This window comes from Camelus bactrianus, chromosome 10, assembly GCF_048773025.1.
Source record: "Camelus bactrianus isolate YW-2024 breed Bactrian camel chromosome 10, ASM4877302v1, whole genome shotgun sequence".
NCBI classification, from domain to species: domain Eukaryota; kingdom Metazoa; phylum Chordata; class Mammalia; order Artiodactyla; family Camelidae; genus Camelus; species Camelus bactrianus.
This window is the reverse complement of record NC_133548.1, coordinates 48404717-48429859: the sequence shown is the minus strand read 5'-3', so window position 1 is coordinate 48429859 and position 25143 is coordinate 48404717. Positions and strand designations below refer to the sequence as shown.

General features: G+C 50.2%; 3 protein-coding genes across 8 annotated transcripts in view; 2 read left to right on the top strand and 1 right to left on the bottom strand.

The window, feature by feature from the left end:
• The window catches only part of C2CD3 (C2 domain containing 3 centriole elongation regulator), a 108078-nt gene extending 101862 nt beyond the window's left edge, over nt 1-6216 (top strand). For both annotated transcript variants that reach the window (XM_074372608.1, XM_074372609.1), the window contains one exon: nt 5415-6216. In XM_074372608.1, coding sequence (XP_074228709.1) covers nt 5415-5555 — 141 coding nt within the window. In that variant the 3' untranslated portion in view covers nt 5556-6216. The remainder of the gene's footprint in view (nt 1-5414) is intronic.
• The window catches only part of DNAJB13 (DnaJ heat shock protein family (Hsp40) member B13), a 65212-nt gene that overhangs the window by 5205 nt on the left and 34864 nt on the right, over nt 1-25143 (bottom strand). For all 4 annotated transcript variants that reach the window (XR_012509743.1, XR_012509742.1, XR_012509744.1 and 1 more), the window contains exons 7-10: nt 4704-4805; nt 3600-3734; nt 1729-1907; nt 1545-1618 (exon numbers count right to left, since the gene is read on the bottom strand). The gene's annotated coding sequence lies outside the window, so the exon portion shown is untranslated. The remainder of the gene's footprint in view (nt 1-1544; nt 1619-1728; nt 1908-3599; nt 3735-4703; nt 4806-25143) is intronic.
• On the top strand, nt 10966-23567 carry UCP3 (uncoupling protein 3). 2 transcript variants are annotated; one of them, XM_010973122.3, is made up of 8 exons: nt 10966-11165; nt 15020-15267; nt 16518-16732; nt 17256-17466; nt 17725-17925; nt 19052-19153; nt 19627-19807; nt 22387-23567. In XM_010973122.3, the coding sequence occupies exons 3-8, from the start codon at nt 16607-16609 to the stop codon at nt 22499-22501; spliced, it is 936 nt and encodes a 311-aa protein (XP_010971424.1). In that variant the 5' UTR covers nt 10966-11165; nt 15020-15267; nt 16518-16606; the 3' UTR covers nt 22502-23567. The 2 variants fall into 2 exon arrangements, with proteins under 2 accessions (XP_010971424.1, XP_010971426.1); XM_010973124.3 differs by lacking the exon at nt 15020-15267 and having other exon boundaries at nt 10968-11165.

Below are 25143 nucleotides of genomic sequence, written 5' to 3'. Positions count from 1 at the left end.
ACCTGCCTCCTAGAGCTTGTATAGGGTAAACTGAGTAAAATGTTAAGTGCTTAGAACAGTTTTTAGCACATGACATAGTAAGCACTATATGAATATTAACTATTGTTACTTTTATCATCATTATTATTGAGACAATGTCCCCTCTTATGCCATTACATTTTGGGGGGACTGATACGAAAGAAATGCTAAGGAATAGGGACATCATCAAAAGCTTAGCACCAGGAGCAGGGAGCCAGGAAGTTACGTCCCCCCCCAAGGGCAGCCCCAGAAGGATGGGGAGCACAGCTCGGGGCTGTAGCAGTTGACGGTGTGCCCAGTGTAGACCCGTAGTCAGAGGCTCAGGATGACACACCACCCCCACCTCGGGGTGATAGAGCCCTAGCCTCAGAAGTTCATGGCCTGCCTGCCAATGGATCTTAAAGCTGCTGCTTTTCTCCCATGAGCCCAAAGAATTTCTCTCTCCCATGGTTTCCCTTTCCCAAGCCCAGGGGCATCTAAGAGACACACAGTCCTGGTAGAGGAACCCAGCCCTCCAAAGAATCACCAGATCAAATCATTGGGTCCAAGGGAACTTCTTGAGCCTGGTGTCCTCGTCTCAGCCTGCGTTCCAAGCTGAGCTGCCCCTCTTGGGGCAAGAAGCCCTGACTTACTACCTCATCTCTTAGCCACCGAGTCCCAAGCCCTCTGCAGAGCCCCAGGAGGAGACCCAAGGGTCAGAGTGTTTCTGATTAAGGCCACACAGAGCTCTGGGGAGGAAATGAGCTCGCTGGCCAAGAGTGTACAGGAGTCAGGGGAAGCAGCCAAAATCGGCTGGTGCCCACCCTGGCCCAGAATGCAGTTTGGCAGGCACCTTAAGGGAAACGGTCCACAGGTCTGCTCAGCAGGTGTTAGGCTCGAGTTGCCTGAGTCTGGGAGGAGCCAGGAGTTCCAAGAGTGTCACTTTAACCCTTCCCTCTCAGGAAACTGGACTTTTGAGCCCTCTCACTGGCAGGGTGTAGGTTCAAAAAGTTAAGGAGTCTTGATCTCATCAGGTCTCTTCATTATGTAGATGACTGAGGCCTGGGCCGAGGGGGTGACCCTGGCCCTATGGAATCTGCCGATTGTCAGGAAAGGCTTCTTGGAGGAAGGAAAGGGAGGCCTCAGGGTTAGTGAGGAACAAGGGAGCAAGTAGGTAGTGAGAACCACATGACCAGAGTCCTAATGCAGGAATGGAGGCTGAGCTCAGAGCACGGAACCCAGCCGTGCTGCAGCCAGGCTAGGTGGTCAGATTTAGGATTTGCCTCTCAGGGCTGGGCCCCTGGTCTGTGTGTCTTGTCCTCACTTCCCCACTGCTCCTAGTTGTGGCTGCTGAGTTAGCTGTTCTCTTTAGCACAAGGAAATCCTAGTCCTAGATTTCCAAGAGGACTCTGGGAGCTGCCCCAGGCAGCCAGCCAAGGAGGTGAAAGTTGAACAAGGCAGGCGGTTATACTGAGCCTCACTCATCTCTGAAGCAGCAATTTGTTGGCAGGGCTATCCTCACCAGCCAGAACCAGGCGGCTGTTTACCTTCAGTTTTCGGCTCTCTGGAAAGTTTTGCTTCCAGTTCCTGAATCAGTTGTTTGTCATGTAAGGGAACTGCTCTAGGGGGAAAAAAACAGAACTTCAGTCCTGATGCGAGGCCCAGGGGTTCATTGGCGGGGGGGGTGGCGAGGGGGGAGCATGGCCAGGCCTGACCTAGCACTGGGCATACCTTGTGGGGCGCTGTGCCCCACTTCTGCTCTGCTGGGGTGAGGGCTCACAGCAAGGCTTCATTTTGCTCTCTGCTGCTGGTGTCGGCTGTAGCTCCAGCTTAGCCCTTGTGCTTTACAAGATGTTGTATCTGGCCAGAGCCTTGGTCACATCTGAATTGTATTCAACTTCACAGTAGACCTGGAGCAAGGAAGCAAACAGAAGTTCTCGGCTCCACTTGGTAATGATGATACTGAGACCCAGAAAGTGTCTTGGCCTCAAGCCAGTGGGGCAGTTGGGCCAGGCCACAGACCAATGTTCCTTCCACGCCACCATCTCCCTCTGAGGAAGTCCCAGGGACACCCTGAAGCAGGGACAAATGGAGGCACCTGCACCTACCACTCTCCCGGGAACATGTGGCCTGTTCAGGGGGTGCCATCTGGGGACTGGATGGATCAGATCACATTTCAGACCAAAGAAGAGGGCTGGAGCCTCCTGAGAGAGCTTTTGGAGAAGATGCTGTATCACAGGGAACTGGCCAAAGAGGGAGCCACGAGCCAGGATTAGTCCCTGGGTTACAGAGCACCTTCTGTTGTATCATCTGCTCATCCTGATCCATTTTCAAGGTAGGAAACCAAGGCCCAGAGAGAAAATGACTTGCCCAAAGCCACTTGAGAACTCCCCAGCCAGGGGTAGCCTCTTGATTTGAAGAGCCCCAGAAAGTCTTGTATTTTCCTGACACCACTGCTCCTTACTCTTTCCATGATGCTTTGTTTTCATCCCAGCTGACATTTCTGCCTTTGACACTGAGGTCTTCTTTGAGCTATCTCTCTCAAACAATAGGCTGAAAGACCTATTCATGTTCATTGCCTGGGTGTCTAGGTGCCCCGAAAAGAGCAGGTCCCCATACTTGGAAGTGAGAGACATTAGTGGGAGAGCTGGTGGATTTAATGGGGGCAGTCAGAGCCCTGGTTGCCATGCTTAACACCCGGACCACAGTAAAGCCAGTTCTTCACCCCAGGTCAGCCCCATACCCCCAAATCACTGGCAAGGTCCAAAAGGACCATGGTCAGTTCCTCTCCAGACATTCAGGAACTTCAGCCCCTCTCTCTCGGTTTGTCTTCTGCTCTCCATACCTGCAGTCAGCCAGCCCATCCCCACTGCTTTCCTAGCAAAAGAAATTCCTTCTTCACTTCTGCTCAAGCCACATCTCCACTGGAATCTCCTATCTCACGTTCTGCATTCAGATTCCACCTTCATGTTTCAAGTCCCTCTTCTTGAAAATCCCCTTCTGGGGACTTCACCTCATATATGGCACCCACTGCCTAGACTCCAAGGCCCCTACAGCCCCTTAGTCTGATGATCCTGCTTTCGTTTGGCTTCCTCCTGCTTCCTCCCCAGGAAGGCTGAGGCTTCTCAAATCACAGGTGATGGTTGCAATTTGCTGGTGCATGGGAGTACTGGGAGTATTTTCAGAGGCATGGTTAGTACATGTCAGGGTGTCCCGGCTCTGGGCAGCTTCACCTCTGCCCAACCCCTCCAAAGTTGTGTGTTTTGGGGTGGCAACCCTGATGAAGAAAGAAACTTTACTATTAGTCAAGATGATCTTTTAGACTCTGTGGAGGTCAACAAAACCAAATATTGCTGAGTGCGTGTTCTCTGTCCTTCCACACCCTTGCCCTGCCCAGTACACAGAGCAAGCCCCATCCCGGTCCCTGTCCCTGGGCCACACAGATAAGGCCCACTAGGTCACTGGGCCCAGGTGTAGGTGCTAGGAAGTTGGCTGTGGCTGGTTCACAGATGTCGGCCCAGCCAGCAGGTGTGGGCCTGTGCTCATGCTGTTCCCTCCAGTGGCATGACCCCACCCCTACCCCTATCCAGCTCAGATCCCACCTCTTTGTGAAGCTGCCTCATCCTTTCAGACTGTCAAGAATTGCTTTCTCTGTGCTCCCAAGCTCTAGGCTTCATCTCTGTGATTGCTGGGTAGGTCGGTGTCCATCTCTCCTCTAGCTGGAGCAATCACTGGTTCTGGAATGAATGGATGAGTAAATGAGATATTTGCTGCAAGAGGCAGTCTCCTCCCTAACCAGTTTAAGCCTCTGGTCACCATGGTTTAGTTTACCCATTCACTGTCTAGCAGCACGCAGGCTCCCATCTTGGACCTGTCCCAGTGGGAGTCAGAAGCATCAGACTCAGTCCATGCCCTGCAGGAGCACCCGGTCTGGACAGGGAGGGCAACAGGCAGTGGCTGGTGACTAGCCTCCCCAGCCTGAGGCATTATGGGGTGTAGGTGCCTCCCCTATTTTGGAAGGAAGAACTGCTGACACCAGCACAGGGTGAGTTTCCTTTTTCCCCTTTTAGCCTAGGCCTGCCTGGAAGATGGGGAGCTGTATGTTCTCATCCCTGCTGGGCATGCTCAGCCCCTCACTCTGCTTTACTCTTGGTTCTCAGAGTGCCTGTGGGCTGTCAGTGCTGAGAGCTTGTTGGGTTGTATGCACACCCTTGGCATTTAGAATTCCAGATTGACAGGCTGGGACCCTCAAGGTTGTCTGACTTCCATTCCTCTTCTCATATCCTGGCTGCTATTCTGTTTCTTTGAGTAGCTCTGTCCCAGTTTAACTGAGCTGTGGAGGTCAGGAACTGAGTTCTGTTCATCTGTCTCCCTCTCACAGTAGGCAGTAAGGAGGTTAAAGAAATGAAAGAAAGGATTCCTGAATGTTACTGATCCCAGAAACACCTCTAACTAGGCCTCAGTTTCCCATTAACAGAATTACAAGGGGCAGGGAAGTAATCTCAATCTCTAGGGTATCCACCAAGCTGATAATTCTGTGCCCAGGGAGTGGGACAGTGCGCTCTCAGTGCCCCATTAGCTTGTGAAGATCCCAGTTCCTGGGATTTGGGGACAGGGAAAAAATACCCATCCACAGGGCAGGCTGCACGCTATGAAGTCAGCCAGGTTTGCCTGTAATAGCAACTCCCATGTCTTTTCAGCCTTGCCTTTTCCTCTATCAGGCCTCCACCTCTTCCCTGGGGCCTTGCTCTCGGCCACCTGCCTTGGGTGGCTTTCCTGTATCCTTTGAGCTCCATCAGGGCAGGAACCTGGCACAGAGAAAAGGGTTGAATGAGCAAATGGGTGAGTCCTAGAGGAGTCCAGAGGACCATGATGTCATAGCCCAAATGCACACACCTTAAAGGGGGAATTAGTGATACCCCATCAGCCTGAGACAGGGAGACATTTGGTACAGGGCAGTGGTTATGTGCTCTGAGAACTCCCAAGGGCCATACACAGAGTGTATTGTTCACCAGCATCTTCTCCCTGGCAGGGTCACACACAGTCACATTTCAGAGGACAGATGACCTGTCTAGACTCATGCAGCAGGAGAAGGGATGTCCTGGAAAGACTGCCCCTCCTCCAGAGGCATAGAAGGAATCTGAACAAGGGTTCACATCCTAGGTCTGCTACTCCAAGCTGTGGGACACCTTGAGTTTATTTCACCTGAACTGTAGTTTCCTCATCTGTGACATGGGAATGATACACCAACCTGTGGGGTCCAGGTGAGGGTTAAACACAATCAGGTATGTAAGGTGCTTTGTAAACCAGTCAGCTCTATACTAGTATTAGCCGAAGGACCAAAAGATAAGAGTCAAAGTCATCCCTAGGCAGTGCTACGTGCACAGTGCTAACCTCGCTGACCTCTTCCTCTCCAGGACAAGAACGAGGCCACCAGGGGAGCCCTGACCCAAAAGCCTTGTCGCCCCAGACCTACTTCGCTGCCTCCCACCCTGCCTGAGGAAGAAACTCGCAGGATCGCACGGATATTTTCTTCCCAATACTCCCAGAAAGACTAATGCAGCTGGAGAGACTGACAGAAGGTCCACCTGCCCACCCTCCTTCAGCCTTATCCAGCTCGCAGGAGGCCCCAGGTTTGCTTTCCTCAGGGCTTTGAGAACCCTGAAACCACCACTAGCCTAGTCCCTCGGTGCCAGTCAGCATCCCAAACCAGACCAGTGGCCACTTGCCAGGACTTCAGCTTCCTCCTGCTATGGCAAGGCAAAGGCTTGAAACAGCATGGATTTCCGTGCCCAAGTGACCCACTCATCTTTTGACCAAGGAACCCAAGCAGGCAGCTTTCAGCTGAGAAACTCCTCTTAATGTCTTTGACAGAGCCTCCTGCTGATACGAGCCTTCTCTGCCTGAATATGACAGGCCCTTTTGCCTTAAAGGTTGAGGAGGGTGGTGCAGGTGGGTAGACATTGTGTGCATCGATCATAGCCAAGGAAATCCTAGGGCCACCTCCAGTTCATTTGCTTGGGAATAAGGGTACTTTATAGGTATAATGTATTTTTATGCTGTGTTGAATTAATCAATAGGAGAGGAGGAAATTACCTCCTTCACATTTTTTATCTGATTGTCTGAAATTCTAACCATGCTTTTAACTTACTGTTTTTACCCAGCTCTGAAGGTCATTGTTCCTGCCTGTGTTTGAATAAAATCATATCAGTATTTGTATTCTGTACACAAGTGTTTCCTGGGTTGGCCACCGGACTGGGGTGTCAGGCATTTGTGCTCTAACAGCCAGAGAGAAAGCTTAACAGCTATACAGTCCCTCAGAGAAGCTGATCTGGAACCTGTGGCCAAGGTCGCCATGAGATTTCTGACTCCTTCAAAGATTAGGTTAGTCCAGATTAGAGTGATGCATAGTATTTCCTTTGCTGGTGCCTCAAATCTATCAGCAAAGTGAAGGGGTCTCATGGCACAGGCCCACTCAGAATCCCCCATCTCTCTGGGATGAGTAGGTAGCTCTGGCTTAGACAGCCAGATTCAAACATTTGAGCAGCTGTCTTAGACAGCGCTTGTGGGGAAGATTAGAAGGGGACAGAGATACGCAGAGTGGCTGGGAGGGAAGGTTAAGGTTGAAACTAAGATGGGGGGCCCCGCTTTCCACCCCCAAGCATAGGTCATTTCACTCAGTCCTCAGAATAACTCTACAGGCCACATATTATGATTCCCATTTTAGAGTTAAACTGAAGCTCAATGAAGTGAAGTGTCTTGCTCTATTCACGTACCTAGGAGGTAAATCACCACACAAGACACCTCCAGATATGTCCCATGGCTTCCATGCCCAGGGTACAGCCAGTTAAGTGCTCTGAGTTCAAGAAATTCATGGGGGAAATCATGTGGGCTGGAGCAATCAGAGAAGGCTTCCTTGAAGAGCTAAGTCTGGAGTGAGCCCAGAGGGAACCAGGGGGGCATTCGGGGCCCATGCAGCTGGGGAGAGAGAAAAGACGAGTCTGGCTCTGCCACTTCCCTGAAAGGTCCCCTCTGGCCTGACTACCCCTGTATCTGAGTCTCTGTTGCCTCATCTGTAAACCAGAGATAAGAACCCCAGCTTCACAGGGTGGTTGTGAAGATTAAATGAGATGACATTTGTGAAAGTGCTTCGCCTGCACTTGGCACTTAGTGGAAGCTTAGGAAATGTCAGCCCCTCCCACTCCTCCCCTACTCTCCCGGAGCAAATCCTCAGATAGGCAAACAGGCCAGTAACACTGAGACAGGCAGGACATACCCCAGAGGGGACAGGGTGATGCAGGAACCCTGAGGAAAGACAGGGTGTTCTCCTCATCAGTCAGCTGCCCTCAGACCAGCATGTCCTCCTCCATCTGTTCATCTCGACCCCCCCAACCTTCACCCTGTCAGCTCACCCCCTCTCAGGTCACCAGCCACTTGCCTTCAAGGAGCTTTCAAGGCGCAGGTCTTCACCTCCCTTGAGGCCTCAGGGGACCTACAGACGGGCAGTCAGGGGCCCAGGCCTGAGGGGTTAAGCCTCAGGTGAAGAATACTCCTTACAAATCCTGCCCCAGCTCCTGCAAATAACTTGATCAGGGTCAAGTCAGGATAAGGCCACAGGAGGACAGGTGTGGCTCCTAACCAGACTGAGGGCAAAGTCCAGTAACAGAGGCACCCTGAGGGTCTGAAACCCCTGCCTCCGTTTACAGAGTGTGTTATTTACTATTATCTTCTCCCCAGAAGTTGGACCTATTTCCCAGTAACAGCTCAGATGTAAATGCCTTGCCAAGCATGCAGCACAGGTTGAGGGTATGAGGTACTTACTTGTTCCCACCACCACCAGTAGAACCAGCCAAGCCAATGTCTCCCCACTTCCCTTTGAGCACTCCCTCCACAGAGCCCTGAAAATGGGTGTTTCTGATCACCCAGAGGGTGGCTGATCCCAGCCCAGAGCAGCCAACTATGGAACTTCTAAATGCAGGCTGGATCCTGGGGACAGGGAGTAAAGCAGACAAGCCTAGCCCTGCCTTCAGAGAGCTCCTACTAGGCCCACATGAGTGGAGACTGCCCGCCCTCTGGGTTTCTCCAGGGCCCACTGCCCCCTTGTTTAGGTTCTACTGCTGAGCCCTCCCCATCTGGCTGCAGTTCACCCACCACCTCCAGGCTGCTCTGGAAGTGGGTGGAGCCAAGAACCTACTTCCCAAGCCTTCCCCACCTCAGCGGCCCTAGCAGCCCCTTCCCTCATAGCACTAACCCAACTGCCTGTTCTGCTGACATTAGGGCAGGTGCCAGGAGGAGGACCTTTGCACTTGAGTATGGGGACCTGTGACCACTTGCCCCATGGCCATAACTATGTGCCCAAGTCCAGAAACGGCCTCTGCCTACTCCTCTTCCCCACCCAGTTAACTCCCTTCCCTTCCCACCTCTTGGCCTCTATCCTCCCCTGCCCCCTTCTCTCCTCTTGTCACCTGGGCCCACATTCAGATGTGCCCAACCCTTACCCTCAGTGTCTACCAATGGAACCTACAGCAGCTGCTTCAGGGGACCCTTCCTGCCCTGCCCCACACACCCTCCCCAGATCCCTTTGGCTCCGACAGTGTCCATGCTGAAGCCTCCAAGCGTCATGTCATAGATGATAGTGGTCACAGCAGATAGGGCCAAAGTACCCTATAATTCACAGACTGGAGATCAGGCCCTGCCACATATTAGCTGTATGATCTGAGTAAGTCATTGTCCCTCCCTGAGAGTTTTCTCCTCTGTAAAATAAGTATTAAAAGGTGTGGATCCTCAGTGGAACAGAATAGAGAGCCCAGAAATGAACCCACAGACCTATGGTCAATTAATCTTCGACAAAGGAGGCAAGAATAAACAATGGAGAAAAGACAGTCTCTTCAACAAGTCGTGTTGGGAAAACTAGACAGCAGTATGTGAATCAATGAAGTTAGGACACTCCTTCACACCATACATAAAAATAAACTCAAAATCGCTTAAAGTCTTAAATATAAGAAAATAAAAGATTACATGATAAACCTCCTAGAAGAAAATGTAGGCAAAACATTCTCTGACATAAATCTTAGCAATGTTCTCCGAGGGCAGTCTACCCAAGCAATAGAAATAAAAGCAAAAACAAAAAATTGGGACCTAATTAAACTTAGAAGCTTTTGCATAGCAAAGGAAACCATAAGTAAAGCAAAACAACTTACAGAATAGGAGAAAATATTAGCAAATGATGTGACTGAAAAAGGTTTAACTTCCAGAATATATAAACAGCTCATACAACTTAATAAGAAAAAAAACCCAATGCAAAAATAGGCAGAAGACCTAAACAAGCAATTCTCCAATGAAGACATACAATAGGCACATGAAGAAATGCTCAGTATCACTAACTATCAGAGAAATGTACTTCAAAACTACAATGAGGTATCACCTCACACCAGTCAGAATGGCCATCATTAAAAAAATCCACGACTGATAAACGCTGGAGAGGGTGTGGAGAAAAGGGAACCATCCTACACTGCTGGTGGGAATGTTGTTTGGTACAGCCATTATGGAAAACAGTTTGGAGATTCCTCAAAAAACTAAAAACAGACTTACCATATGATCCACCAATCCCACTTCTAGGCATCTATCCAGAAGGAACTCTAATTCGAAAAGATACAGGCACCCTAATGTTAATAGCAGCACTATATATAGTATCCAAGACATGGAAGCAACCTAAATGTCCATTGACAGAAGTTGTAGTAAATTTATACAATGGAATACTACTCAGCCATAAAAAATAAAACAATGCCATTTGTAGCAACACAGATGGACCTGGAGATTATAACTGTAAGTGAAGTATACCAGAAAGAGAAAGAAAAATACATCACTCATATGTGGAATCTGAAAAAAAAAAAAAAGAGGACAGTAATGAACTAATGAACTCATCAACAAAACAGAAACAGACTACAAGACATAGTAAACAATCTTATGGTTACCAGGGAAAGGGGGTGGTGGGAAGGGATAAATTTGATAGTTTGATATTTGCAAATGTTAGTCACTATATATGAAAGTAGATTAAAAAAGCAAATTTTTTCCATATAGCACAAGAACTATATTCAATATCTTATAATAACCTTTAATGGAGAAGAATATGAACACAAATATATGTACATATATATGCATGACTGGGACAGTGTGCTGTTCACCAGAAATTGACACCGTGTAACTGTACATTGTGACTATACTTCAATTTAAAAAAAAAATTTTTAAGGTGTGGATACTCAGCCATAAAAAGGAAGAAGTACTGATACATGCTCCAACACAGATGAATCATGCTAAGTAAAAGAAGCCAGTCCCAAAAGGTCATATATTGTATGATTCTATTTACATGAAATGTTCAGAGCAAGGAAATCTATAGAGACAGAAAGTAGATTAGTGACTGGGGCTGGAGGGAGGGGAGAAAGGAAGTGACTGCTGATGTGTATGGGGATATTTAGCAGGGTGCAGGGATTAAGGAAAATGCTCTAAAATTGACTGTGATGATTGATGGTCACATAACTGTGAATACACTAAAAACCACTGAACTGTACTCTTTAAATGGGTGATTTGTGTGATATGCAAATTACATCTCAATAAAGCTTTATTTAAAAAACTTAGACTCCTTACAAAACCTACCTCATAGGATTGTGAAAAATAGAAATAACGTATGTAAAGTTTCTAGCACATAGTAGGCACCAGGAAATGACAGTTATCATTGTTAGCATTAAGAGGAGGACCGGGAGAGCCCTGCCCAGCCTATCATGGGAGGCCTTGACCTTTGGACTCTCAAGAGAGAGGTCCAAGCACCCCCAACCCCATATATGCCCTTATCACCCGAGGTAGCTCTTCTTTCATCATCTGGGAGGAGCTATTTTAAAGAACCCCAAGTCAAAGGAGCTGAAGCAGATCTGGAACTCTGACCTTCCCCCTCACCAGCCACCTCTGGTCAAGTGATCAAGCTGTCAACTAGCTTCTCTAGGGTAAGGTTTCAGGTCAGCGGGAGTGTATAAAGACAGGTGCCAAGCCGGAGACGGCAGAGACAACAGAGAATGGCAAAGGGGCAATCAGATCCTTCCTGCCACCTCCTAGGATGGAGCCCTGAGGAGCCTTAAGGAGGCCCTGTGCTTCCTCCACCCTGGCTGGACTCACAGGTAAGACCCCATCTCCACCCTGCCTTCCTCCAAGTTCTCCCCTCACAGCCGCCCAGAGAGCAGCCAGGAGCTGTCAGGGTTCACCAACAGTAGCAGGACAGAGCCCGTAGAGATTGAGACAAGACGGAATTGCAGCCCTGATGAGGGTGCTGTGGCCGGGCTGGGACTCAACCCCAACACCTGTGTCACTCACCCAGGACTCGCTTCCCCCTTGCTCTGCTGGCTGCCCCTGCTATGATTTAGCAAATCCCCGTAGATGGGATGTGGCTTTCTCCTTAGTCTGACCCAGACTCCCCAGGATTCTTCCAGAGTATAAAACCCTTTCCCCATGAGAACCCCTTTCCTGAGAAGGGGTTGGGGGGCACCCCTGGCTCTGCTCAGACAGCTTCCTTGGTGGGGATGCAGTAGAGGCTTTGCTAGGAGGGTGGGGTCGGGCACAGCATCCCAGAACAGGGTCCTCTGACCCCTGATTCAGAACCACCATGGAGAACTTGTTTCTAATGCAGATTCCCAGGCCCCAGCTCAGCCCTATATCGGGATCTCTGGGGTTGAGGGCCACGAATCCACTCAGTAAACAAGCAGCTCCAGGATCCTGAGCTCTCCTGGAGGTCTGAGACTCTGGGTGGTGAAGAGGCAGGGGCTCTGGACTCCAATCCCAGCTTCACTCTTTAGCCTTATGATTAGCTGAAGCCCTCGAAGCCCCAGGGCCCTTGTGTTTGAAATGGAGACAATCATAGCGATGTAGCCTTATAAATAGGGTTGAATTAGTCAGTGCCTGTAAAGCCCTCAGCTCAATGCCTGATATGGAAGCACATGAACGGGGCACCACTACGCTGTGTCATAGAGGCTAGAACTCCCCATTCCTCACATGCCCCAGCAGGGCGACAAGGAGGAGGGTTCTGCCCCATGCTTCACTTTCACAAAGGTCTGCTGGTGCTCCCCAAGTACCAATGTAGCAATTCAGGAGGCTAGAGTAAAGGGGGGAGGAGGTTGGGGAGCATTGACCTCAGAGCCCCTACCTGGGCCAACTGTGGTCTCCCCCACCCCACCCCAACTTAACCAGTCAAAGTCTAGAGCCCTCCCTGCCTGAGCCCATGCCCATCCCTCCCACAGAGGGGTCAGGACAGCCTCTAGAATGGGCTCCGGCTCCATCCGTTGCCTCTGCTCTTGTCCGAGTTCAGGCTCCTCCACCACTTGCTGCCTCCCATCAACCTCCTCACTGGTCTCTTAGCCTCTAGTCACTCCCTTCTAATCCATCCTCTACATCTGCACCACCATGATCCAAACACAGGAATGATGGTGTCATTCCTCAACTTGAGAACCACGAACAAGTCCCCTTTCTCTGCTAGATTAAGTATAGCTGTGGCATCTGAGGCCCTCAAAGAACAACATCTCATCTTGTTGCCCATTTCTCCACCTCAGCAAGTGGGGGTCTGTTGGTCAACTGATCTTCCCTGGGCCATCCCTGTACCAGGCTGCACAGAGCAGCAAGATAAGTAGCCCCTGTCCCAGATTTAGGGCCCCATCTAGGGGGGAAACCATTGCAGTTAATGGGCTAATTCTAAAGAAGGTGTAGGACAGAGGCAGCTGAGGACAGAGGAGGTTCAGAATGGAAGCAGTGCTTGACAGTCAGCCCCTGCTCAGGGGACACAGGTGTCCCCAGGGAGACAGACCCAGCCCATAGGGCAAAGCCCACAAAGTGCTCCCTGCAGGGCCTGAACACTCCACACCAGGGGCCAAGGGCAGGGGATGCACTGAGTCACACAGCCCTGGACGAATCCCACCTCTGCTCCTCAGTTCATAACTCATAAGTGGAAGTGTAGGCTTCTTGTATTAGAGCCTGGGTGGCTTCCAGAGGTTTGAAGAAGGGACACACGTACAGCCTATAAGAGACACTAGAGAACACAAGCCCCAGGGTCTCTCCAAGAGAAGGTCTCTGCCTTAAGAGTCAGGCTCTCAAATTCCTGAATCTGAGGTTCAGAGCAGTCCTGCTCCTGTCAGAGGAGGGAAGAGCAAGGGACATGCCAGGGCTCCAGGGAAGCAGGGCTAACAGGATGCAGGCACTGAGAGAGGCAGGTGCTCCAACACATACCGCACATGCATTCCAGCCCCGGACAGAGGAGCCACAGCCTCCCTGCTGGGGACTGGGCCTGCCTGGCAGCTTCGGGGCTTCTGCAGGGCAAAAGGAAGTGAGGAAGGAGGCAGGTGGAGGCCACGTTCCCGTAGCACATCTGCAGTGCTGTCCAGGTTCAGCTCCACACCAGCCTCCCAAGGAGCCAAATTCTCCTTGGACCCTCTCAGGGAGGCAGCACAGAAAGGCAGACAGATAGGCGGTGTGGGGAGCACTGCAGAGGGAGCCCGAGGCCCCACTGTGCCAGGTGCACGGATCTCAGCCTCTCTGGGCACATTTTCTTCCTCTGCCAAACTGGACAGTGATGCCTGCCCAGCCTTCCTCACCAAGCTGTTGTTCCATAGGCTTAGCATTTAATTCCCCAGAGACGGGGTTGGCATATAATTAACTGTGAAGGGCTTTGACTGTCCTCAGCAAAAAGGGAAGATGGTAGATACCCACACTCCCACTTCCACTGGGGCCCCTGAGTAGAATGACCCGTGAAGGGAGCTTTATTGCCTTCACAAGAAACTGGCTGGAGTACTGTGAATTTGAGGAAGTCTCTTTCCATCTTAAGCCTTTCTTTGCTCATCTGTCAGATGGATTTAAACACTGTCCTGGCCTCTTTCCAAGGCTGTTTCAAGCCCAGCAGAGCAGAGTGGACCAGGCCCTGACACTGGTGGCTGGTAGTACTGAGCAAGCCAACATTTCCAAGCCTTGGTTTGCTCACCGAAAAGCAGGGGAGAAAAGGGGGAAAGCTACCTCTCGGGAAAGTTGTGAGAATTCGGTGAGATCGTGTCATAAAGCTCCACTGCAAAGGCCTCGCAGCCCAGTAGCCATTCCCTCCTCCTACCTGAAGCCGGGCCTGGACTCTCACTCAAGCTTGTGCCCTTCCCTGAACCTGAAACTCCCCTCCCACTTCTCCAGCTGCTGACATCCTGCCCACCTTTCAAAGCCCTCCTTCCACCTCTCACCATGAAACTGTTCTAATTCCACCTCTCAAACAAGAGAGAGGGTTTCTCCCTCCTTTGAGTCCCTTCTTGATGGTTCCCTCCTTCGGACATGATCCAGCCCATCCAGCCCGACAGTTATTTGTGGGTTTGTCACAAGACTCCTTGAGAGTCCCCTGTGGGCAGGTCACACAGACTACTCTTCTCCAGATTTCCTGGAGCGCCAAGCACAGAACTTAGCATAAGGTGGGTCATAGGGAGGTCCACAGGTCACGGCAAGGACTTTGGACTTTGTTCTGAATAATGGTGGGGGCATAGTGGGTGAAGAATTTTTAAAAAGGGAAGTGACATGATCTGAATTATGCTTGGACACTAGGTGAGGTCCCCATGCAGAAAATTAGCATTTGCTGTTCAGACCCAACATTCCAGAATCAACGCCTAATTCCCTTTATAGCTTGGTGACTATCAAAATGCATAAAATCATGGTATGTTAATTATATCTCAATTTTAAAAGCTTTAGAAATAAAAGTGAATCTTAAATGCAACTTTATGCTGGGAAACATCAAAATAAAAGCACCCCCATCCTCAAAGCAGGATTCAAAGCTGTTCCTCTACATTAGACCCAGGCTTCCAGACCGGGACCCAGCAGCTGGTGAGCTCCAGTCTCAACCCATCCCCCCCATCTCATCTTCCTTGTTCTCTTTGGATAATTCTACACCTATCAGTCTTCCTGAATATAAGCTCCTTGACGGCAAGGGCCAAACATGATTCGTTCCATATCCTTCCTTCCCTAGTACCTATCAGAGTGGTCAAGAAATATCTGATCATTAAGATAGTCACTTACACCTTAACATGAATTAAAACATCAGCTCCTTAAGAACAGACTTCTCCAGGGAAAGGTGACAACAGGCATAAGAGTCCAAGGAGCTGTGTGGGTTGAGAAGACAGCACAGGGAGAACCAGAGCTGCAGGCGGCAGTCCTGAAAGAAGCTTCAAATGGTCACCACTATCTTTTGGCATCCAATTTACCACTGGTGAACAGGTAATATACTATTCTCATTTACCCAAGAGACGTTAAATAACATATCCAAGGTCCTATAACCCATCATTAAGCCGGGAAGACAGGGCAGGAACTTGAGTTTCCTCACCACAGGACTAGAGGATTTTGTTACTATAAAGAAGGGGCGCACACGCTGCCCTCTTCACAACTCTGTGGGACTGGCCCTGGCTCCAGGGGTGAGGATGCTGACGGGTCCAGGATCCCAGCACACAATGGGGTGGTACGGGAGTTGGGGTGCCAGTGGGTGTGAACTGCTAAGAGATGGCATCAGTACCAAAGGCCTCATGCCTAGAAGTCCAGATTCTAAGAACGCAGGGCAACAGGTGTGCCAGCTTCCCAAGGTAAGCAAGGCTAAACCAGGACCCTCAGATGTAAACATGGCTCTCGTCCACAAGCAGTAAGATGGGGGCAGGCACAAATGCTCCCCTGGGGGCAGGGAGGAGGCACATTCCCTTGACCAAGGCTGATCCTCCTCTGGCTTCTGAGAAGCTCATCCTTCTGAGGGTGTGAGAAGTGTGAGTAAAGAAAGGGCATGTGCTGAGCCAGGGAGGTCAGCAGACACCACCACAGAGATCAGTGGCAGGACCCCCTCAGCCCCACCTCCCTGGGAGGCAGAGCAGCAGACTGGCCTGGGGCTGGTCTCCACAGCAGAGCATCAGCCCAGGAGTCCTACAATGTTGGGAGGAAATACTTCTAGTCACAGACTCAATGCCCTTAGTGACAGAAGGAATTACAGGCTGAGAAGGATTTTAAGTAAACAGATACCTGAGTATATTCAGATAGACTTAGAAAAAAAAAAAAGCACTTCATCCAAGATGATCAGCAGTTTAACTGAGCCACGAGGCATGTTTACTTTGTTGGGTTGGGATGAAGGACCAGACTCTCCACACACCTCGGGGAGCAGACCTTTCCCAGAAAGCAGCTGGGTGCTGGGGAAGGAGAACGGGGTTGGGGTGTGGAGTCAGCACCAGATCTGTCCCTGCCTGAGCCAAGGTTTCCTCCTCTAGACAATGAGGACCCATCTCAGCAGGGGGAAGAGGAGGAGGGGGCAGGGTGAGGATGGCAGGAGAAAAGGGAGGAAAATGACCTGTTTTTATAAATCAAATCCACAGAGCTAAGCATGGCCATGCCCAGGCTTTTCACTTATAAATCCCCTCCTGGTGCTGAGAGGAGCCTGGGGACTGGCCCAGAGGGCACAGGTGCCAACCCCTCCCCGGGCCTGTCTCTTGCAGCCTCCTCCATGCACTGAAGCCCAGGCCCACAGAGCAGCCTCTCTCCTTGGACCTCCACTGGGCCCTGGAGGGACTGAGCCTCTGGGACCATGGTTGGACTGAAGCCTTCAGAGGTGCCTCCCACAACGGCGGTGAAGTTCCTGGGGGCGGGCATGGCAGCCTGCTTTGCTGACCTTATCACCTTCCCACTGGACACGGCCAAGGTCCGCCTGCAGGTAGGTGCCCTTTGGCCAAGGGTCACTGATGACATCAATGGAGAGGCTGAGTTCTCCACCACAGCACCTCCAGCATCTGCCCGCCTGCTCTTCCTCACAGAGAACCCTGAGCAGGCCACTCACCCCACTGCCCACGACCCTGCCTCGCTGCCTGCCCATCACCATCACCCGAGACCAAAAGATCTTAATTCCTTGGCATGATGTGCCAGGGCCTTTCATGGCCTTGCCTGCTTTGTAAACCATAAAGTGAGAAGAAGAAGGAAGGAAGCACTGTGTGAGTTTGGGCAAGCCACTGATCACCTGTAGTGAGAAAAAGTCTGCCCTCCTTTTTCCCTGAGGATCCAACACCACACCATGTACAACAGTTTGCAAGATGGAAACTGCTGCATAAACCTATCATTTTTACTGGGATGTGACACTATGATCATGCTTGTTCTGAGGTTCAGCCCCAGGCAGGCCCCCTTGCACACAGCCCCATCTACCCCCTACCAAGCTCCTCACGCTGCTGCGGGGTGTCCCTCAGATCCAGGGGGAGAACCAGGCGGCCCGGGCAGCCCAGATTGCGCAGTACCGCGGCGTGCTGGGCACCATCCTGACCATGGTACGCACCGAGGGCCCCTGCAGCCTCTACAATGGGCTGGTTGCCGGCCTGCAGCGCCAGATGAGCTTCGCCTCCATCCGCATCGGCCTCTACGACTCTGTCAAGCAGTTCTACACCCCCAAGGGCTCGGATCGTGAGTGCCGGGGTGGGGTGGGTGCAGAAGCAGAATCTAGGCTGAGGGTCAGGAGACCAGGGCAGTGCGACTTAGGCAGAGCTGGAAGTGGGGAGCTGGTAACAGATGCTCAGGAGACTGAGCCTCCATCAAGGAAGCTCCAGAGCCCTGGCCCAGGGAAGGTAGGCACCGGGCAGGGGCGGCCCCCAGAGATCAGCATCAGGCCCACAGGGGTGCTGGGTGGCAGAACACTGGCCCACTCACTCTCCTCCTCTCCAGACTCCAGCATCGCTACCCGGATTTTGGCAGGCTGCACCACCGGGGCCATGGCAGTAACCTGTGCCCAGCCTACTGACGTGGTGAAGGTCCGATTTCAGGCCAGTGTGCACGGTGGGTCCCGGAGCAACAGGAAGTACAGTGGGACAATGGATGCCTATAGGACCATCGCCAGGGAGGAAGGAGTCCGGGGCCTGTGGAAAGGTAGGTCTGGACTCCAGGTTCATAGAGCCTTCGGCAGAGATTTTCCTACTCTAGGGCTGGGGCAGGAAACTGAGCAAGGAGGGGAGCTCCCAGCATGTGGATCCCAGTGATTCCAAAGGAACATCCCAGCCATCCCCACATCCCAATTGACATGCCACACTGGCCCAAATTCAGCTCACTTTGCCAACCTGTCACCATATACAGGGCTGCGAGGGAGATTGAAATGAAATAGAAGGCACCCTCGTGGCTCTCACACAGAGAAATGGGACATGTCAAGGAGCGGCCATTCCACAGGGCAGGATGTGCTAGGTTCACACAGAGGTGCAGGGCTGGAGGTTGGGAGAGACAATGTGGACTTGGATGGGGGAGGGTAACATGAAAGTTGGGCCTCAAGGGCTCAGCAGTCTCTTGGTGCGTAGAGATGGGTGGGAAGGGCCTCCCCAACAAAGACCTACGACGGGTGACTGCAGGGCATGGAGCAGAAACAGAGGCCACTGGGGAAGCAGCCATGAGGAGGGGTCTTCCTTGAGAACAAGGCTTTAGGGGTTTCCTACGTGTCTAAGTAGTGGCCCCCTTGACAAATGCTGGAGTCTCTCCCACACATGGCCAGGGCTCACATGAAGCTTGCAGGAGAAACAGTGACCCAGTGAAGGTTAAGGGCAGGACACCTGGGTCACAGCCTTACTTGCTGGGTGCCCTCCTGGGGCCCATCCCTCATCTGTGAAACCAGGGGGTTGGTCTTGATGCTTTCCAAGGGCCATGCCAGGAAGACACTCTGTCACTGTTCCAAGAGCTCAGCCTCCCTTTCCCAAAGAAATACTTCCTTTTCTGGTTCTAGCCAGGTCTCAGGGAGGCATATTTTAATTTTGATAGATGTTGTAGATCATCCTTCAAAATGTGGCCTAAACACAAGAGGGCCTCTCTGTCTTCTGTCTCTAAGATGGACATGATAATCTGAGTTTTTAACACTGGAAAGGAAACTGTGGAATCAGCCCACCTGAGGTAGGCTCCTCTGAGAACAGTGGAATGGGGCACAATGTCCCCCAAACTGGGGCCTGTGGCCTTGCAGCCAGGATTGTCCACTTCTCCTATTCCCCACTCATCAGCCTCACCCCTTTCCTCACAGGAACTCTGCCCAACATCACGAGGAATGCCATCGTCAACTGTGCTGAGATGGTGACCTACGACGTCATCAAGGAGAAGCTGCTAGACTATCACCTGCTCACTGGTGAGGCCCTGGGCTCCAGGCAGACAGCCCTCCCACAGCAGGGAGGGAACCCAGGACTCTACAGAGTGGACACCACCCAGAGAAGACTGGGCTTTAGAAGGAGTGTAGAGAGGGGCAGTGCCCAGTACATCATTATGACAAGTAGGAAAGAAGCCTGGACAGGAGGCCAGGGACCTGGATTCCAGGCTGACACCACTTCTTCCCATGCACCTTTAGGCAAGGGTCACCTTCTGACTTCAGTTTCCTCAAACGAGATGGTTGGGCTGGATTAGCTTCCACCTCTGGGATGACCCAGTTCTGTTTCTCGAGTTCTTACCAAGAGCTCCACCCTGGGTACTGTGAGCGATTTGGAGAACAGTATCCTTATGCTCAAGGAGTTCAGTTTCTTTAGGGACAATGAACACACAGAGAACAGAAAGCAAGTGCATGACCATCTCCCAGCCCAATATTTGCTTTTCCCTTCCCCACTACAGACAACTTCCCTTGCCACTTTGTCTCTGCCTTTGGAGCCGGCTTCTGTGCCACAGTGGTGGCCTCCCCAGTAGATGTGGTGAAGACCCGGTACATGAACTCGCTGCCAGGCCAGTACCACAGCCCCTTGGACTGTATGCTGAAGCTAGTGACCCAGGAAGGCCCCACAGCCTTCTATAAGGGGTGAGCCTCCCCTCCTGCCTCCGCATTCTCTCCCAGAGAGAGAACTCAGGCCTCCCTCCACACCTTCCTTCCTTCCCTCCATGCAGATTGTGCCCACATGGGTCCATCTGGAAATGCAGTGGTGGACAGCACAGATGTAAATGCCACAGAGAACAAGTATAAAGACCTACAGAAATTTTTAAAGAGGGTGGACCAAGTCTGATTTGGAGTCAGAGAGGCTTATCTGAGAAAAAGGAGTGTAGGCATAGGTCAAAGTGCCAGCTCCAAACATACTGGGCAGGTAAAAAGGAGGAGAAGCTGGTTGGTAATCCTGAGAGTTTTCCCTGACCCTCTGCCAGTACCGTGGGTCCCCAGGGGTGGCAGCCCAAATGCCCAATGTGCTTCATGTTTTCCCGCTTCTTTGTCTCGGCATTAAGTGTTCCCTCTGGGTGGAATGCCTTTCCTACACCATCTACACCTTCTAAATCTTAGCCGTCCTTCAAGACTAGTTCAAATGCCACCTCCTCCCTAACACTCTCAGGTATAAATTTTTCTCCCTGTGAACTTCAGCAATACTTCCTTGATACCATTTTTATGGTATCTACCACTTCCTACTTTGTAATACAGTATTTGTAAGTTTAGATTATCCCCCATGCTAGAATGCAAGCTCCTTTCAGCCAAGGACTGGTGGCTTATAGTTACCCCTTGAACGAGAGGATTAGGAGGGCTGACCCTATACAGCTGCAGACGTGTACGATTTATAGTCAGCCCTCCACATATGCAGTTCCTCCACAGCCCTGGTTCCACATCCACAGATCCAACCAACCACAGATCGTGTAGTACTGTAGTATTTACTATTGAAAAAAGATCTGTGTAAGTGGACCCACACAGTTCAAACCTGTGTTGTTCAAGGGTCAACTGTATACATCTTTCATCTCCCAGAGTCCCCAGCACAAAGCCAGTGCTCTATAGGGTAGGTTATTAACAATCACCAGGACCAAAGTCACTAAGTGTTAGGCCTGGTGCTAAGCACTTCACATATATTATCTCAACACCCTCTTGAACTGGGTCATGTTCTCCACATTTACTGAGGAAGAGACTGAGATGCAGAAAGGTCAAGGAACTTGCCCAAGCTCACAAAGTTTAAATGGCAGAGTCCTGGTTCAAACCCAGACTGGTAGACGCCATGCAACAGCATGTCATCCACACCACACTAAGCTCTTTGCCCAGCGCTCTTACCTTCACCTCAGAGGAGAGTTTTCTGGTGCCCGGTGTTATACTGGACCTAACAAGCAAACACGTTCTTGACCCTGGGATGACGGCACAAAACCGAGTTTCAGCTGACAGTCCTTTTCCTATAAGTGCCTCCATTATTACACTCTTCAGCTGTAGCCACTTGTCTTGGTTTGTCCTTTCATTTGGACAACATGCATGGAGCATCTCGTGGGTGCTGGGCCCCGTGCTGTGCTTCCTTTGAAGAGCAGCCAACAAGTAAGTGACATGTAATGAGGATTTACTGATACCGAGCCCTGTGCTGCGTGCTGCACGTTCACTCATTCAGTCCTCTCAATGACTCTGTGGAGGAAAGACCATTATTGTCCTCACGTTACAGATAAGGAAATAGCCTGAGAAAAACTGAGTTCAAGAAACTGGTTGAGGAGAGAAGGGTTTAGCTCAGTGGTAGAGTGCATGCTTAGCATGCACAAGGTCCTAGGTTCAATTCCCAGTACCTCCACTGAAAAATAATTAAATAAGCCTGACTACCTCCCCCCACAATAACAAAAATAATAAAATTGAAAGAAACTGGTCAAGCTAGAATTTGAACCCAGGTCTCACCCCCGAGTTCACATTTGTTGCTCCCCGTGCTATACTACCTGTGAAGGGCCCAGGCTGAGGTTCAGGAGAGGCCTCAGTGTGAGGTTCTGGTGCCCAGGCTGAGTCCCACAGAGCAAAGAGCAACCAGCCAAGCCAGGAGAGGGGATGGTCCAAGCAGAAGGAGCAACGTTGGCAAAGGTGTGGGAGGAAGGGTCTGGCAGGAGCTGAGAGGCAGGAGGGGATTCACGGAGAGAGGCTGAAGAAGACAGGGGCCAAGTCATGAGCTCTTCCCCTGAGATGGGGACTCTCCCAGCTGCTCTGTAATGGGACAGGCAGGCTCTTGGAAAATTAGCCAAATTTAGTGTCACATTGTTCTTGTTTTTGCCCAGCTAGAGGCAGGGGCCTCCTCAGGGGTGGCCACTCAGGTTGTAAATGAGCCCAGAAACACCCAGGTGCAAGATAGAGTCAGGTGTTTTCAACTAAGATTTAACAACCTCTATTTCTAGGGGGGGAATAACTGGCAACAATCACAGCTACCTGATAGAACTGTGAGAATTAACTGCCTGACACAGTAACTCAGCTCAAAAATGTTAGTTCCCTTCCCTTTCTTGACTCCAACTTCTGCCTAAATTCCTTCAGCAGAGAAGAAAGACTAAACAGTATCAGAAAATGCCGTGACTCACAGACGGCTAGCCCTGGGCAGGAACACCAAGAACGTGGCAAGCACGTGCATCTATGTGGGACTCAGTCCCCCCATCTGATACTGTGGTTGTTTCTCTCATCAGATTCACACCCTCCTTTTTGCGTCTGGGAGCCTGGAATGTGGTGATGTTTGTCACCTACGAGCAGCTGAAACGGGCCTTGATGGAAGTCCAGATGTTTCGGGAATCTCCATTTTGAATAAGAAGAGGCCACTTGATACTGAAGTAGGACAAAACCTGTTAAGGATGGAATAAAACAGTGGGTCCCTGCACACAAGGACACGGACCCACACATGTTTACAGAGCTGTTTACTTGCTGCTGACTCAAAAAACAGGAGAGGAGGAAGGATTTTGGTCTTCAGTGCTTTGTCTTAACACCTTTGTTTTGCACTGACAAGATGGAAAATAAATTATATTAATTTGTGCAACCTGTTAGGTTGGCCGCCTAACATTTAGGCAAGAAGAAATAAACCAAAACAGATTCATTTGGATAAAATGGAAGTTTGCCAACTTATGTCCCCTGAAAAATCTGATCAGATGATGAGTTATAAACAGGAAAGACTGCAAGCATGGGACAGGAGCGGCATGTGATACATGTGGAAATCAGCTAAGGAGTCTAGAAGGGCACTGCCAAAGCTTTGGACCACAGCCTTCAATCAGCCATATTTGAAACGTGTCTGCTGTGTAGCATCCACTGGCATTCTAGGAAAGAGGAAAAAGAGAAAGTCTAGAACCTTTGTCAAAGGAGCACTGCTGGGTCAGCGTGAGGCTGAGATCTGTAAATGTTTGCTGATGACACTGGAGAAACAAGAGGGCAGCCTCGGTCTCCTTTCCTGTAAAATGGGAGTAACAATCCCTTCCCTACTTCACCTGGTATGTTATAAGGATCAAGGGAGAAGCTGGGCAAGAAAGCAGTTTGTAAAAGCAATAACTCTGTACAAGCACAAATGTAAGGACAAGGCCCTAAGAAAGATTTTGCTGGTCAGTGAGGAAGTGCCTGGGACAATGCTTTTGAATGACACAGATGTCTAGAGGTGAGACCAAAGGAACCAGGAGCTGGGGGTGACTAAGGATGACGTGCAGCTGTGGGAGCCTCACTACCATGCAGCCCCCCACCCCCTGGACTATGAGGCACCTTAGAGGGTTTAGTTTAGGGATAAAGAGGTAAATGCTGGACTGAAAGCCTAAGTACCAGGTCCCAGAATTTTTAGAAAATGATTGTGACTCAATAAAGGAATTCACACCTTGAGTGTGGAATGAGAATAGCCACTTTTCTGCCTTCTTTCTTGGATGGAATTTCCCTTTCTCACTTCAGGCTTCCTGTTTGTCAGCACTGAGTCACATCGGGCCCAAACGCACACACTGCCTTCTACCCTAGGGATTCGGCTCCTCCATCTGTAAAAGGTGGGTTTGAACCAGATGACGTCCTTCTGAACTTAACTGGCCATATTTCATGTCGATAATAGGGACCCAGAATGCCAGTCCTTTTCTGCTCCTCAGCAGCCTATGTGGCTCTGGTGAAAAACTGGGTTCAAACCTCACCTTACACACACACTCACACACACTCCTAGTAACCTAATCACGGGGAATCCTTGCACCTGAGTCCTATGGAGAAGTAGGAATGACAGTCCCCACCTCACAGGAAGTGCTCAGTGATGTGATCCCTCCTTCCCTGCTCTGACTCCTTTGCACCCTGGGGAAAAAAATGAATATCCACTTACCCTCAACACTTTCCTAAATCTAAATCATAATTTGAGATTATCTATATATACAAACGAAAAGTCCAAACAAAAATCAAAAAATTAAAAATTATTTTGATTTAATGTCCTGTTTGGTTTTCAAATAAAACCCATATTTATGGGGCAGGGTACAGTTCAGTGGTAGAGTGCATGCTTAGCATACACAAGGTCCTAAATTCAATCCCCAGTACTTCCATTAAAAATAAAAAATAAATAAACCTAATTACCTCCCCCAAAAAACAAAACAAACAAAAAAAAAACATTTAAAATTTTCTTTTCATTTGATGGCATGTGTAAACCATTTTTAAACTCCAAGTTGGTTTGTCTAAGTTCCTAGAGGCCAAGGACTATGTCTTCCACGAATTTCTATGTAGCAATGCTAACACACATCTGCTCAGAGCATACTATTCAGATGATGATGCTGAAACAGAGAGGATAAATGCTTCTGAGAGATATTTTGACTGGGATCAGAAGCCTAGTGGCTTCCAACTTCAGGCTTTTGGGGAAGGGAAAACAAAACTGGTGGGAGTGCTAACACAGCTGCTCCAGGTCTTTGCTCACAACCGGCCAACCCCTATCTTTAGAAGGAGTTAACATAAAATCTTTAATTAAAGGGTCCAGATATAAGGAAGCCACAAACAAACAAAACCAGATGGAACCAGCTGGGACCAAGATGGCAAGGAATCTGGCCTCCAACAGAAAAAGTCTTATTATATGTTGATTTTACTAAACTAGCATATTAAATGACACACCTATTGGTGGCCATGATCGGACATTAAGGACCAAAAAAGGATTAAAAGGGGGTGGCACCCCCCCCCTCGGAAAAGCCCTGCCCCTTCCCTCTTAGACTAATGCATATGCCTCCCCATTATTAGCTTCCCTCCTCCTCCCTGTGTTTTCACTCTTTAAAATTAAATCCCTCTCTGCAGGTGGGCAAGAAGTTGATCAGTGAACTTGGTTCCCACTTCTCCATTCTTTGGCCATGGGACAAAGCTTGTGCTGTCAGTCTCAGCTTTTGGTTTCATTATTCACCAACTTGAAAACAAGTGGAAAAAGAACCCTCCCTCACTGAGGCAGAGAGCCTCGGACGGACCCAAGCAGG

What these genes read in the sequence shown, in the direction of transcription:
- UCP3 (XM_010973122.3), top strand. Translation starts at nt 16,607, where the DNA reads ATGGTTGGACTGAAGCCTTCAGAGGTGCCTCCCACAACGGCGGTGAAG. An exon ending in CGGCCAAGGTCCGCCTGCAG is followed by an intron (nt 16,733 to 17,255) that starts GTAGGTGCCCTT and finishes GGTGTCCCTCAG; the next exon opens with ATCCAGGGGGAGAACCAGGC. An exon ending in CCCACAGCCTTCTATAAGGG is followed by an intron (nt 19,808 to 22,386) that starts GTGAGCCTCCCC and finishes TTCTCTCATCAG; the next exon opens with ATTCACACCCTCCTTTTTGC.